Source organism: Helicoverpa zea, chromosome 31 (genome assembly GCF_022581195.2).
Source record: "Helicoverpa zea isolate HzStark_Cry1AcR chromosome 31, ilHelZeax1.1, whole genome shotgun sequence".
NCBI lineage: Eukaryota > Metazoa > Arthropoda > Insecta > Lepidoptera > Noctuidae > Helicoverpa > Helicoverpa zea.
In genome coordinates, this window is record NC_061482.1 from 18,772,033 (window position 1) to 18,788,656 (window position 16,624).

The 16,624-nt window shown below is 43.3% G+C and overlaps 1 protein-coding gene across 2 annotated transcripts in view; it reads right to left on the reverse strand.

Moving 5' to 3' along the window:
• Window positions 1-14,537, reverse strand: part of LOC124644843 (anion exchange protein 2) — a 38,273-nt gene extending 23,736 nt beyond the window's left edge. Inside the window, exon 1 of one of the 2 annotated variants that reach the window (XM_047184451.1) lies at window positions 14,273-14,537. In XM_047184451.1, the coding sequence (XP_047040407.1) occupies window positions 14,273-14,320 (48 nt within the window). In that variant the 5' untranslated portion in view covers window positions 14,321-14,537. The remainder of the gene's footprint in view (window positions 1-14,272) is intronic. The other variant, XM_047184452.1, reaches the window with a different exon arrangement.
• Between the last annotated feature and the right edge of the window lie 2,087 nt (window positions 14,538-16,624).

Below are 16,624 nucleotides of genomic sequence, written 5' to 3' on the forward strand. Positions count from 1 at the left end.
AGTATTACCTGTTTGATGAAGCTTCCGTCCGATCAAGCTAGTGCTAGTGCTAGGCTACCTTATTAGAAAAAAATCTTATTTAAGTATTTATAAATGGCTATTATTATTATTAAAGTATTGAACGTAGCGAGGGGCGCCACTGCTGGCACTCAATGGGTTCACTTGACCCTAATGGACGGCGGTGGTCACCGGCCGCCGCGCGACTGCACTCCGCGTCTAATCACCCGCATACATAATACATGATCATTCTTCAATTAATAGACAATACCACACCACACTACTGGAAGCCCTTTGCCATTTAACTGTACTGATAAAAACTAGCCCATGGCCAAGCTCCGTACTATATGGCCTATCTAGATACAACTGGTTAGCTGCTCCTAAATTCCTGATCCCACTGTACTAAGTACATGTAACATGATGCACCTTATATGATTTATAACATCCTTTTAATACTTATCTAAGTGAACGAAAGGATCAGAAGTGAGTAGCCAGTGATGTATACTATGAAAGCTATGGAAATGTGCACAAAAAATAACGAAGATAATCTTTTTTGTGGAACCTGTAATAAATTTTTGAATACCATTTTTTATACCTAAATCATAGGGCTGCATTTCAAATAGTCAATGCCCCACCTTGAGACGGTCGCCTTGTTGAATTTGTAATGACGTTTCTTAGGTAGTCGTGTATTGTCAGAAATCAGGGCGTGTGCAAAATTTCATCCTAATCGATGACTAGGAATTGGTCAAATTAAGATTCCAAGATTTTGCGGAGTATCCAAGAATATGTGGTGGAACAGTGAGATGGCGTTGCTGGTCGCTGCCTTGCGTTACTTCTCCAACTCTTTACATGAATGCCTTATGTTTAACTATATGTATATAGTAACAATGTAGCAGACAAAATAATAAATGATGATCGAGCACAATAATGTGATGTGCACTGTGCAGTTGTGACTAAAACAGCTGGTCACCTACCACCCAGAATCAATGCAATGGTATCAACACATTTTATGGTGGTCTAAATCAAAATCAAACTTGTTTATTCAAACTTGGCTGCAAAACAGCACTTTTCGAACGTCAGAAATTTACAAAAGACAGCCCCCAAAACGAACGCCCTTCACCACTTCTTTGTGTTTTTGCTGGGAAGAAGAAGTGGCGCAACAAACTCCCCAGCAATGTTTCATCTCTTAATTAATTACATATTTTGATAGAGTGAATTGATTTTAAAGAAACAAAGGCGAGTAGTGAGTGAGTAATAGCCCAAGATACGTACATTTTTAAATACTTAAACGTTGTCCACATTGAATTCGTAGAATTTACGTGATGCGTGTACAAAGAGACAAAAATTTCAATAATGGTAGAAATGGGGTCTATTGGTGATCTTCTAACGCACTGATTATTTTTCTCAATATTTTCAATGTAGGTACAATAAAGACTTCTCTACAGATTTATTATACTTAATAGATTTTTATTACTGAACCAATTGAGCCATTTTATACATTCATTGTTGTTTATGTTTTTCATCACTTCCGAGCGTTTTTCTCAACTGTGTTGGGGTCGGCTACCAGTCTAACCGGACGCAGCTGAGTACAAGGATCGACTGTCTATCTGACCTCCTCAACCCAGTTACCCGGACAGGCAACCCAATACCCATTGGTTAGACTGGTCGTCAGACTTACTGTCTTCTGATTACCCGTGTTATGATTGTGACCGCGGACCATGACACATACATTTTGGTTGAAGTTAATTATGTCGGTACAAAGTTATTTTTACACTTGTCTAGTAGCGGTCACGATTGCAGAGACTTGTTGGCTGAGGGAGGACTGATCTGCAGTGTTCCTGCAGACGACGAGGCAGCACTACGAGAGCAGCGCGCGCTGTTGTAACTCGGTATCGGTAACAAGGTTGCGCGCGCTCCTGCCTGAATATGAATAGACGCTAAGTGCCGCACGTCGCCCGAATGCGCCCGACACGCAGGCGCGCACTTTACATATACCTTTTACTATTGTGCTAATATTGGAAATCTATTGACGAAATTTCCGTTTTTTCTCTGTACAAATTCGCACCAAAACCAGTTTTTCGTTATTATATCAAAAATATTGTCCAAAAATTGTTATAAGTAAGTAAGGGTTTAGTTTTAACAAGGGGCGACTGCCTATCTGACCTGACCTTCTCAACCCAGTTACCCAGGCAACCCAATACTCCTTGGTAAGACTGATTATCAGACTTTCTTTTTTCTGATTACCCGTGACGACTGCCAAATATGTTCAAATGACAGCCGGGACCCTTCCGAAAAATGGACAATTCAGAGTACTTTTTATTTAAAATTCAAATGGGCCGATGAAAGCTCTTTCGAAACGTTAAACTAGTTTCACGGTTTCAAAGAGTTGGTCTCATGGAGAGGTACCGGCAAGAAACTCCATGGATACTTAAAAAAACTATTAAGTATTTGCAATAGTTTTCTAGCTATTCCTGAGAAAGTTATACGGTGCAAACTAAGATAATCATTATGTATTAATAAATTATAAAGAACTCGTCACAACAAGATGGATGGCCCGAAGGATCCAGGGCCCGAGCGGCTGTGACTCGGCCGCGAGCTCAGCTGCCTGTCACCCCAGCGGGGCCCAGCAGAGTCGCGGCCTGCCGGGGTTGCAGTAAGTGTCTGACACTCCCTCACCGCTACTAACCCACAGCGGCAAGAAAGCGTTAAAAAAACTGCCTTGTCACACAATGTCAGCATCTATGTACATTATGCACAACGTCTCCTCAGTTACATGTACCATGTACAAACATAGGAAGAGGGCCTTTTTGCAACAGCGAAATTTTTTTTCAATTCTGTTTAGTAGTTTCGGAGCCTTTATGAGTGCAAAGATAAGTGTGTAGGTAGATTGTACCACTTTGTGAACGGAAATAAACAATGTAGGTGTTCAACTATTACAATATACATATGTGATCCCACTGTAACAAAGATTTTAACTGCCATGATAATATTTTTTTGAATACTTTTGAATCACCGTGTATAAAAAAAAAGCCTTTTATTTCATTACTTAATTCTAATTACTTACAGTTCTCTATTTATCTACTTTATTTCTAGTGTATAATATGTATATCGGGTTTGTCGTTCACAATCACATTAAATTAAATGCGTTAATGTACTGGTTAAAATATGACGATTAACACAAAGAAAAAAGAAAAATACGTAAAAATAAAAATATGAATTTTTCAAACAAAGTAAATACAATAAAAATGTGCGAAAATTAGAACACCATATAAAAGTCAGTCACTACAAACAACTGAAATTCTCCCTTGAAAACTGACAGCTGTCAACTGATCAAAACATTCGATACTCCTAACTTTATCTCTGCTTTACACATGATGTTGTAAATTATAAAAACGAAAAATGAATCCTGTGGTTAAACCACTTAATGGATTTGGTTATTCCTAGGAAATCTATACATTTCCTAAACAGTAATCGGAAATGTATAATTAAGATATCAAGGGGTAAGCGGGGGATAGCGAAGCGAGGGAAGGGGATTGAAGCGAAGCATGCAGCATGGAAGCACATTGCAACATGCAGCAAGCATGGCTTCTGTCACGACTCCGGCGCTGCGAGGCTCCGGCGGTCCCATGCGATCTTATCGTCGCAGATGGTTTTCACGCTCACCACCGCAGCTTCGGCTTGTTGGCCGGTTCGGCCGGCCAGCCTCAGTCGCGGCGGCGAGCGTTAAAACTACCTGCGCCTCAGCTCGCAGGCCGCCTCGCCCCACCGCGCCTACGCGGTTTTTGAATTGCACTCTAGGGGTAGGGCAAACAAGACTACGTGCAGTCGGTTTTGCAGCGATTCGTTTTCAAATTCTGCCATCTTAAAATAGAATATCAAGAACCAATAATCATTAATAAAGCAGCTTACAAAACTTTGCTCAAAGTGAACTTTTTAGTAGTACGTTATGTATAACCTCACTTAGAAAAATCGATTTTATCTTAATACTGAAGTTGCCCTCTCTGTATTTCCAGTCGCTCACTTAGTAATGTAGTCGCTCGGATAAAATTGAAATATATGAAATGGATTTATCACAATTCACTTTTTGTAAGCTCGTTCTGGATTTTATTATTAATCAATATTCGTTGTTATTTTAGTTAATTTTTCGCTTACTCAAATTCATACCGCTCAAGTTATTAATACAGTATGTCATCAAGTCATCACCAGTCGCAAAGCGTTTTTTTAATCGCTCGTTTTATTATTCCCCTTTTGAATATGTCCAGGAGATTATCGTACTGAATGTTAGAATACCTATTCCTCAAGCCGCGGCCGAAGCTCCTAACCATAAAATATTGTTTTTTTAGCATGACAGCGCCATCTAGTTTGTCAGTGATCAATTCGTTTTATTTAGAGTAGTCACATATGCATAACTACATCTGTGTAGGTAGATACTGTTTTATTTAGAGTAGTCACATATGCATAACTACATCTGTGTAGGTAGATACTGTTTTATTTAGAGTAGTCACATATGCATAACTACATCTGTGTAGGTAGATACTGTTTTATTTAGAGTAGTCACATATGCATGACTACATCTGTGTAGGTAGATACTGTTTTATTTAGAGTAGTCACATATGCATAACTACATCTGTGTAGGTAGATACTGTTTTATTTAGAGTAGTCACATATGCATAACTACATCTGTGTAGGTAGATACTGTTTTATTTAGAGTAGTCACATATGCATAACTACATCTGTGTAGGTAGATACTGTTTTATTTAGAGTAGTCACATATGCATAACTACATCTGTGTAGGTAGATACTGTTTTATTTAGAGTAGTCACATATGCATAACTACATCTGTGTAGGTAGATACTGTTTTATTTAGAGTAGTCACATATGCATAACTACATCTGTGTAGGTAGATACTGTTTTATTTAGAGTAGTCACATATGCATAACTACATCTGTGTAGGTAGATACTGTTTTATTTAGAGTAGTCACATATGCATAACTACATCTGTGTAGGTAGATACTGTTTTATTTAGAGTAGTCACATATGCATGACTACATCTGTGTAGGTAGATACTGTTTTATTTAGAGTAGTCACATATGCATAACTACATCTGTGTAGGTAGATACTGTTTTATTTAGAGTAGTCACATATGCATGACTACATCTGTGTAGGTAGATACTGTTTTATTTAGAGTAGTCACATATGCATGACTACATCTGTGTAGGTAGATACTGTTTTATTTAGAGTAGTCACATATGCATAACTACATCTGTGTAGGTAGATACTGTTTTATTTAGAGTAGTCACATATGCATAACTACATCTGTGTAGGTAGATACTGTTTTATTTAGAGTAGTCACATATGCATGACTACATCTGTAAAGGTAGATACTGTTTTATTTAGAGTAGTCACATATGCATAACTACATCTGTGTAGGTAGATACTGTTTTGTAACTCAGGAGAATCGGGCCCCTGGTCTCGGCAGTCAATGACTGTGCTAAGTAATTCCGCATTTAGTTTAGCGCACAGCACCTAAAAATCATAGCTGGCTTTTATATTTATATAAAATAGGTAAGACTTCGTTAGTGGATAAATGATATGGCAATTTCAAAGCCTACTGCGCTGCCCTCGCCGCGAAGGCAGTGAGTACGGACAACCCCGCCAGCCGGCCTGCGCCTCGGCTCCGAGTCGGCACTGGCAGCCGACGCTCATGCCGCCCCGCGCCGCCACGCGACAGCGCCTCGCTCGTCTACTGCACACGGCTTACACTCAACAAAGGACGATCCCGATCCATTTGAGCAAACCATGTGCATTTTGAAGGAGAAGTTTCCATTTGTTGGCACAACAGATGTTGACTGGCTGACTGCATGGCAACGCAGCGGGTTCGAGTCGCGGCTGTGACAGCGCGCTGGCGAGATGTGCTAACGGTATCGTCGTGTTACTTTCGTTCTCATGCGTTACTAGCGACTCGACTCACTATCCGCTCTGCCATTCCGTCGCTATTTTATTAATCAATAAATGATACGGCTATGAATCATCGACTACTTATTTACTATTGAGAGTACACGTGTGTGCGTGTTTCTGATGAATTTATGCTCAAGTAATGATGAGGCATGCGCGGCGCTGCGACTGCGCGCCACTCGCCACTCGCCAGCAGCGACCTGCTACATCATCTATGCAATATGTTATTGTTTGCTTTACTGTCACTGTAACCGAACAGCGCCACGACATTGTTATATAGACTTAATATACCTCGGGGCGGGAAGAAGTTTCCTCGGCACACTGGTGACTACTTACCTATTATATAGTATAGGTAGCGGGCGCCGCGGGGAACATCTGTTTACCATAACAACAACAACGCGGACTTTGTACCTACATCTGAGTAGTAGCTGCCTGTATATGTATCATCATTTATAATAAAATATCGTTTTTATAATTAGGTACATATAAGTTTTAAAGTAAGTACCTATATAAATTAATAGTTTGTACAATTTATACTAGTACAATGAACAGGAAATATGTTTGTACCCTGTAGGAACCGACTCTACTGAACCTCTTTTGAAAAATTCTGTCACTGTTGTAAAGCTACTCTCTTCCCTAATAAAACATAGGCTATCATCCCGGTTGGAGCAGTATTCCGGTCGGGCCGCGAGTGCAGCCGCGGGGCACGGCTAGTGCTGTAGTGTGCAGCTGTCGCGATCGCGGGGACGTGAGCATCACTACTTGAGCCGACCACCAAACAGAAGGCCGTTTTCTAGTCGCAGGTTTTTTACAATGGTCCGGATTGTGAGTCGATGTGTTTTCTGTCGATACCGTCAGCTCGTCACAGGGACGAGTGTGTCGTCACGAGCTGCCGGCGCTCCCGGCCGCGCACTGCCCGCGGCGCCGCGCGGGTAGAGCGTCGCGCGCGAAGGTCGCCTTGCGTAACGTCCGAATCATAACTAATGTGCTGCTATTGAGATTAAACATGCCACTTCTATAACGTCATTATTTCTGTAGAAATCTTCCTTTGTATTTGCTAGGTAGCTGATCTGCGCTTGTTATCGGACAAAATGGGACTTATACAAAATTTGACTTGATGAACAGGTACCCGGGCAACTCGAAACCTCTTGGTAAGGCTGCTTGTCAGACTTTGTGGCTTCTGACTACCAAAGATGCACAAATGAAAGCCGAGTTTACCATGCCTGCCGGACCACGGAAGAACAGTCAGCTGGGGCAGGGGCAGGGGCTCGACTCGAACCATCCGCCACAATTAAGTGGTCATTCCGAGTGGAAGAAAAGCGAAGACATTCCTGAGTCAGGTGTTTCCAGGTCTGAATGCTAATCCCGTCAAGATATGATTTGTAGTAGCCATGATTGGATAAATATTGAGTGATGGCGAAGTTTGCTTTGACTGAAGCTAAATATATTTGGAGTTGCTCATAGCTGGGGATAAGAGTTGTGATGTGTGTTGCTGTATCATGGAGGTCGGAAGCTGCCTGGCGGCAGAGGAGATTATTCTTGTATGTTACGTAACTGACTGGAATCGATGCATAGTCATAGGAACGGTGACGATTGCCAGCAGATTTAGAGGCGGAATTACGAAATAAGATGAGTGTACATTAAAACCTCACCGAAATAGTTTAGGAGCCACAAATAACTTACTTTCCAAGAAAATTGCAACATTATAGAAACGGTTTAGAACATGGTCCGAACACAGTAGGTACTGTAGGTACTACAAAGGAGATGAACTGCCAAGTAAGTACCTAGTAAAAATGTTGTAAAATTTTGCGAATGAGAACAAACATTTTGTAGGTAAGTACCGAATTACATTTAAAATGTGTTAAATTATTGATAACAGAGGGGCTGTTACAATAATCTATGTATATTTGAATTATATGTCATTTTGCGCGAGTTGACGATGATTTGGCTATATTACAACACGTCGTATTATTGTATTGATATTTTGAACCTTTAAGTACTGTACTTAAATGTTACAATATTGGATATTATAATACCTATGTAAGTTTAGTGCGCAACATAGCGCAGTCGCAGCGAGCAGGCGCCGCCGCGCGGTACAATGTGTGCTCTCTGTAGAATGTAGTGTACACCATAACGCTATAGCATAGCAAATGTCACGTTTTGTTATTTTGTTGAGTCAGTGGTGTCGTTGCGAACAATGCGATATTTTCTTGCTATTTATGAACCAGTGCGTTGAGGCACGTTAGAGCTGTGCTTCTAAGATGTGGCCTGGCCCCCTCCGACGTGGAAGAGGTCCTCATCTGCACAGCCTCTGCCGCAGTCGAGCCGCCGCGCACCGCGCAATGTGGTCGCCGGCAGTGGCGCGTGACGCGGCTGTCTACCCAGCTACCGTATAGTCATCACTATCCGCAACGTTCAAGGTAGCATTCATGCGAGCTTAACATAATCACTCAAAGGGCTAAGCTATCGAAGGCAACATTTATAATGAGAAATTTGCATTTTATCGATCAAGTTAGTGCGGATCTTAAACTATTCGGGACATTGCCGGGCGCCGCCACCACCACTCATTCGGAACTAGCTCCAATCAAATAATAATAAGTGGAAGCGATCCGACACACATCACACACACACACACACACCTGCGATAAATAACATTTTCATTAAAACGACATGAAATTGATGGATGGATTGAGGCACGTAATTATTCGAATCAACTAATCATAATCTTAAAGTTTTTTGTCTTGAACTGCAAAAAAAGCTCTGTATCCTCGTAGAGAAGTAGGTACCTGAGTAGGATAATGTTTTATGTGTTTGTCGTATCTGAGTATTGCTCATCATCATCATTTGTTGCTTTTGAGCCAGAACGACTCTCCCCTTCCTGTATAATTTAGTGTTATCATATATTATTCTCTGTTACGCTTTCTTGCTTATCGCCAGTATAGTATTTTGGATGAACTTTAATATGAGGTGCCCTGCCGTGCAGCCTTTGTTGGTTCTCTCTGTGGAAGTGTCGCGTGGATGTGCCCGGGGTCGGGCCCGACTGGCCCGGCTAGGCAGCTGGACGGCACCCGAGCGGCCGCACCCGGCCGGCACGTGAGGAGCGGCCTCGCGTCACGTCGGCTTCTTGTTTCGCGTGGATGTGCCCGGGGTCGGGCTCGACTGGCCTGGCTAGGCGGCTGGACGGCACCCGAGCGGCCGCACCCGGCCGGCACGTGAGGAGCGGCCTCGCGTCACGTCGGCTTCTTGTTTCGCGTGGATGTCCCCGGGGTCGGGCTCGACTGGCCTGGCTAGGCGGCTGGACGGCACCCGAGCGGCCGCACCCGGCCGGCACGTGAGGAGCGGCCTCGCGTCACGTCGGCTTCTTGCTTATCTTATCCTCAGTCGATTGCGACTCGATAATTTTCGCGTAAACAACAATATCTATCTGTATCGCGCCTTAAGAAAATCTCTAGCCACGTTCCACGCGCAGATAACGACTACCTGAATGATAGGGACGCGTCCCTGAATTAAGTGTGTCGGTACGTTTCCGTGATCCGGACTACCGCATGCTTATCGCAGTCACGACGCACTGAGCGAAACTGTCATTAACACTACTTTTACGGATTTTATAGTATCAAGCGCTAACCTTTAATTTTATTATTCGATAACAACAATCTGATAAGGAAGTACCGGCGGCCTAGATACAGCGGCGCTGCGCCGACGCTCTGACTGACGCCCTGACTGACGCCCCGACTGACGCCCGCACGCGCGACACACGACACGACACCTGTCTGTCGTACCACTGAAAAGTTAGTCCTAATGCCCTCGCCCAGCGTTGATCGCATGTTAATGTAAATTTAATAATACCAGCAATTGGGGAGCTAATAATGAACAACAATAATGATGTATTCTGGAAATAGAGCGTCTACTTTTTTGATTAGGTAAGTTCTGTAAATGAGATAATGAATACGCCGAACGCCGTTCTGTTGAGTACGTTAGATGCAGCGCCGTAGCGGGCCCCGGGAGGCGCGGCGCCGTAGCGCGTAGCGGGAGCGCTACGGCGCTACGCGTGTCCCGGCTGGCGCGTAGTCCGTAGTGCTACGCGCCGCCCGCGCTCGTCACTCTCCTTGCGCTGCACTTCGTCATTGCTTCCGTCGCGTTTTCAAACACTAGATACTTTTTGTGCTGGCAGTTGGCACAAACAACTAACTATTTTTAGTATCTACTCACATTTTTAAATAATTACCAAAGAAATATTCGAAAAAAAAAAAACAATGTTTGGTCACAATAACATCGTAAGTGGTGGTGCAGAGCGCGGGAAGGGAAGAGCCTAATGATAACATTGGTGATAAAACAATAAAGAGCGTGTCCATTGAATCATGAGCGTGGTTATGAAAGAGTTCGGGCGACCGCGACGGCGGCCGCGGCCCGCGCCGTGGAGCGGAACTAACCCTGCGCCCGATGCGGCGCCTGACCTGTCCTACTGCAACTCTCGCCACTGCTCTTTCAATACCGAGCCGACACTACCAACACAGCTTCTGTACGAGCCTCGTGGAAGGATTTCCTAAGTATATTTTAATTTATTTATTTATTTCTACAAATTGGACGCAAGTGGAAAAAAAATATGAAAATCTTTCAACGAGTTTGGAGTTCGATACGGAGGTTTAGGCTCCCTCTTATGAATCCCCATTTGCAGTACTTTGTAATCTGTACTATTTCGGCTTCATTTTGTTTTCAGCTTGCACCAACAAACGTAACGACACTCTTAGTTTTCATTGATTGTTAAAGCTTTCAAAATTATGCAATAATACTGGGTTGAGAAGGTCAGATAAGCAGTCGCTCCTTGTAAAGCACTGTTAGGGACTACTCACACTTATTCAGCTCTATTCAGCTTATGTCCATAGAAAACAACGATTTTGTATGGAGACGCGTACGCATCTATTTAGCTTTCCACGTGTGTCAGCTTTCGCGGCAAACAAGTATAAAATGAGAACAAATGTGTTTTTGTAATGCGAGTGCTTTAGATGGAGATCAGCGCTGATCTGCCGCATTCAGCACTGTTCCGCCGCGTTCGACGCTGAATGGGGCGGAACAGCGCTGCACACGTGTGGTTCTCAACTCCTTGTCGACAAGTTGCAACCTGCATAGCTCCTGGATAGATTTGATTTATTATTACGTAATTATTATGAGTATCATTCTCTTTGAATTTAGTATTATTTTACAAACAAATACGCGACATTTCGCGTATTCTCCAACCAAATTTCTATTTACCCAAAGTGGGTCGACCCACTGTCGTTTGCGTTTTAATTTTTTAAGCTTATTTTTTTCTATGTCTTCTGCAAGGAACGAAACGACAAAAATATCGCACATAGAACTGTCCATGTTGAGGGCACAATACTAATTGAGTAGCTGACCGTCTTCGCAGCATATTCAGCGGCGTACGCACTCTTACGCCGCTGTACGCCGCTGATAGAAGTAGAGCTGAATAAGTGTGACCAAAACCGTTCAGCGAAACGCGAATAGAGCTAAATAAGTGTGTGTAGTCTCTTACTCAGCTGCCGGTAAGACTTGAAGCCGACCCCAACATAGTTGAGATGATGATGGCAGTCGGCCAGTAGGTCTCCCGAGACGCGGGTGAAACCGCGGGAAAACAGATAACAAAACATAAAACGTTTCATAAATCATCATCTAATTTGTACGATGCACTTTTAGCTAACATGAAATGTCCGCGGCAACGCAAACATTATAACCAAAATGTACAGATTTCGCTGACTTATGTATTACCGAGTCGAGCAAGAGCTGTGTCTAACGCCTGGAGCTGAGTAGCCGGCGAACGTTCAAACAAACGATTGGAACTGTTCGAAGACGACGAAGTTTTGTTGGCGATGTTTTTGGCGGCCATCATTTGTTGCACTTTTTTGAATACTTTTGTAACACAGTGGATAGGTACGAGTATGTAGATACACAAAAGTAGGCTCATTTCGCATCCAATAAAAAGCAAAATTAGGTAGGTAGGTACATATTTACAAAACAAATTACCGGACTTCTAAGGACATGGAAAATCTATAAAGAAATGTAGTTTAAGGTCCAGATGAGTGATTATTCAGTGTAGGCGGGTTTGTACCAAACGATAAACAACGACGAGCCGAAAGCATGCTCACTGGGCATTCAAGTGAATTCCGTCGCCGATGCAGTGAACATGTAAGAGTGTAACGAGCAGCACTTGCGGCGCCGGCTGACAGCACTGTGTGCGCCGCCGCCGTGTGCTCGGCGTCTGTTTACATTCCAACAATGTGATGCGGAAACAAAAGCTAAAATAATCGAAACAATGCTCGCGTTGTGGCTCTGCTTGTTTGTGCGTTTGTCTGAACGCAGCCTCATGTGAATGTAGTGCACGACACATTGTAGTGGCTAGTAGTCAATTCGCACGATTTTAACTAGCACCTTTAGGAAAATTAAGAACAGTTGCTGAATTTCATAACGATGGGTAATTTTATATAATACTATATATTGTATGTAATACCTTATATGTATTTTTTTTTAATGAGATACCTAGGTGACCTTTATAATAACATTCGTACGAGATGCATACACAAAAAATTACATTAAAAAAAAGTCGCGTATGGCAGTTTTGTGCGAACTGGCTCCTAACCCACAGCAGTGTCGGCGTCTCGTGGCGCGCGCAGTAGCGGGAGCAAGTCGCTCGTGGGCAATAACATTCGCCGGCCGTGAGCCGCGCTACCAATAAAACTATGCATTTCGCTGTTCGCATTGTGCGCAACATTGTGAGCTCCATAGTGCCAAGCTTCATCCTGTGCCGTGGCACGCCAGCGCGTCCCTTGTGCACTCAACTGTCGGCTACGGGACTACATTCGGACTGGAGTCAGAGTTAGCCACGTCAAACCGTTTTCAAAAACAAAACATTTGCCATTTTAAAACCATAGCTTATACCTACATATAATTGAAAAGGGGAGAGATAATTTCTCTGGGTTAGGGTGCGTCTTGTGTGGTAACATCGCGAACGCAAACGCGAAGCGAGCCGTGCTTTGAGTGCGAGCCGAGCCGAGTCCTGACTCCTCAGCCTGTCTCAGTCGCGATTACGTCTATTTTAACAGTGCAATATGGTCTGCAATGAAAATGATATGAATGATATGATAGGCAAGCAGGCAGTCGCGTCGTGGCGACAGTAGCGCTGACGTCCGTGGGGTTGCTGTTACAACGACTACATCGCAATTGCTCCAAATCGAAAATGTCTTCATCGCATAATGCCGAACTCATTATACTTATTCCAATATTTTGTTATATTTTATTTTTTATTTTTCATTCGGAAACATTGTCATTTGCTAGGCATTTTTATCTTTATCAGAAATTACTTTCTGTATAGTTCAATTGTTACCAAGTCAGGATCTGGTGATTGGAAAGTGGCAGCCGTCAAGTCTGATAGTCTCCATCATCAGATCAGCTTCTCATTTTCCGTGACTCAATCCTTGATGGTTGCCCTCGATTCTTCAAGAGGAACATCATCAGATGCTGACATGGTGCCAAAGGAACTGCACAGAAAGTCATCCCCTCCGTATGAAAAAAATCTAAATGGCTAGCAAATGACAATATTAAATGTATCAAAATCCTACGTTAATGATCAATTCTGTCTGAGCAGTAAGAGTGTGCTACACTGCGTGGACTTCCAGTGTTGTAGTGACTGCTGACATCGCGACATGCGGCGAGTCACCGCGGTACCACCCCGGCTGGGGACGGGCGGCCGAACACTCAGAAACAGTTCCTCCGTGCCTCCAGCCGGAACAAATAATCATAATATTTATTTACGTGAAACTGGTTAAACCGATGGATTTGATTAATAAAATATTCACAACCGTTCTCGATTTTCAATAAACCACGAATAAGTTGTGGTACCTATTATCTTCTTTATAATTTACTAATTTATATATCCAATTAACTATACGTTAACGATAACTATACGTTTATGTTTATATTATATCAAATCAATGCGCAGGGGCATCGCGAAGTAGGTAGGTACTTCTTCCGGCAAAAAGGTTCTAGCCATGAAAAAAAAAAAGTTGTCAAAACTGAAGTAGAGGCGGCGCGAGGCGCGAGGCACGAGGTGCGAGGCGCGAGGCGAGCGGCGTCGGCGCCGGACAGGACATCGCCGAGATAGCGCGATAGTGAGCGCGCTGTGCTCAGCCCGCGACACATTGCGTACGTAGCATGCGTTTTCCGCTTGTCGTGTTTATACGCAATGCAATATGCATTTTATGAAGTAATGAATGTATCAGCATATGTTATTGAGTGAGCAGCGATGTGGCGAGAAAAGAGCGACACTCACCTGCGGGGCGAAGCCGAGGAAGGAGAGCTTCCTCTTGCCGGAGCTCATGTTGCGCGTTCACGTGGGGAGCCGGCCGGGGCGGCTGGCGGCGCGCGCGACTGGACGAGGTGCCGGCGGCGGGCCGACTGTTGGCGACGCGCGCGCGCCGCTGTCCGAGTGGGCGTCTCGCGGGCGCGGGGCGCGGGGGGCTGCAACACGTCAGGCGTCACGTGGCGCGCAGCAGCAGCGCGGGCGCCGCTGTGCGCGGCCGCAGCGCCCGGCTCACTGCGCACACTCGCTGCGCAGAGCTTCGCGCGTGCACCGAGCCTCTCACTCGTTGAGTAAGCTCTACATTGACTACCACTCCTTGATCCTAATGGTACCTACCTACTTTATTTAACTTAAATATGTAAGTTTGTATAAATCGGTTGCTATTCTGTAACAGAGCCGTCAATGTAATGTGAATAACGCAAATTAAAGAACAGAAAACTGCATTATATTTTCCTACTGTTAGGTACTAGCAACTATTTAGTAATCTGTGCTAGTAGTAGGGACTGTGCGGTGCTTAGAGTACTAGGTAAAACCTGTAGGTAGCTACCTACCTAGATCACTAGCGGCTACTGCGCCGACCGCAGTGTTAGCTTTTATGGAGTACCTAGACATTCGGCAACACGATCACATATAGACTAACTGGGGCTCAATCCTGCTAATTCGATAATATGTAATTTGGATATCAATTGAATCTCAATAACAGTTTATATGAGACCAATTATTTTGCAATGAAATTTCATCGGTTTGCCGTTGATCTGCCATTGATCTATAAGGTAGTTTGCTCTACAACCGTTTTTTTTTGTTCTAGGTTGGCTCTAATGTTTTCCATATTGGCGCGGAGTTTAGTCTTAGCGTGATGATATAAATATAGCCTAAAGCCTTCCTCGGTAAACGGACTATCTATCACTGAAAGATTTTCTTAAATCAGACCAGTAGTGGCAGTAGTTCCTGAGATTAGCGCGTTCACAAACAAACAAACTCTTAAGCTTTATAATGTTAGTACCTACGATGATATTTTATGGCAAATTGTTAAATAAATAACCGAATCCGTTCAGTGGTTTAGCTACAGGAGTTTTTTTTCGTTTTCATAATTTACAACATAATGGGCCTTACTACAAAAACTTTAAACCCTGTTTTACACTTGTCTAATAAAATTTTGGCTGCAAAATGAACCATATGTCAACGTCATAATTTGTCATTTTTTTAGACAAGGCATAAACTGACGTTTAAAAGTTTTTGTGGTAAGACGGCATGTGTGTAAAGCAGAGATAAAGTGAGGAGTAAATATTCAAGGGGGAATTTCAGTTGTTTATAATATCTGACTCTTATATTAATATGTGTTCTAATTCTCGCACGTTTTTATTTTATTCACCTACTTTTTTTGAAAAAATCTTTTTTTTTTTGAGTAGTTTGTATGTTGTGTAGAGGCGAAGTGCGACAAGGGTAGCTTCATCAGGGCACAGAGGAGGAAGGAGAAGCCGCCGTGTGTAACGCAGCCGCACTAGCGCCCCGCCTCACTAGCGCCGCGTCGGCTCACGTGTGCTCGCGCTGCTCACACCGCGGGGAACAGTTGCTTATATGCAACCAACAAAAACATTGTTCTGCTTTCCCGTGAACACACGTAAGCAAGGCACTGTTCATCCCGGCGCGGACAGTACTTGAAGTCGTGACCAACCACTAGCGCCTAGTTCGCGACACCACAGTGGAAGTTACAACAGCGAAGACCTTCACAATATAACTATGATCTATTATAATATCATTAGTTGAATCTATTTTTAAGCGACTTCATAACAAGGAAGAGTTCATGCATTGCTCGGTTTTTTGTGACAGAAACAAACAAATATAACGAGCTTACCACAACACACCGACTTATAATATGATATAATTTAAATGATGTATAATGTTGGGGCAACTTTTCACACACGGTCTATATGCTATATGGTAAGTTATTAATGAACTTGTGTTGTGGGTGCTAACACAACTGATAAACTATATATAGCTTCATATACCTATTTATTTATAAATACATATTGTAACACCCAGACCACGGCCAACACGCATGCTCATCACGCAAATGTCGACAGAACGGGGAATCGAACCCGGGCCCTCAGGTTCGGCAGTCCGGCATGGTGAGCGTTGCGCCATCGAGGTCGTTGCTTTACCAACTACTGGTATTGATGAGTAGCTGTCCCCCGCGTTGCCACTCGCATCCCGGGGGAACTTCCTTCGGTTGTCAAGCGTACTATAAGTAATGTACATACGGTCTATGTACTATATACTGTTGAAAAGTATACATATACTTAGTACGCAAAAATACTATAT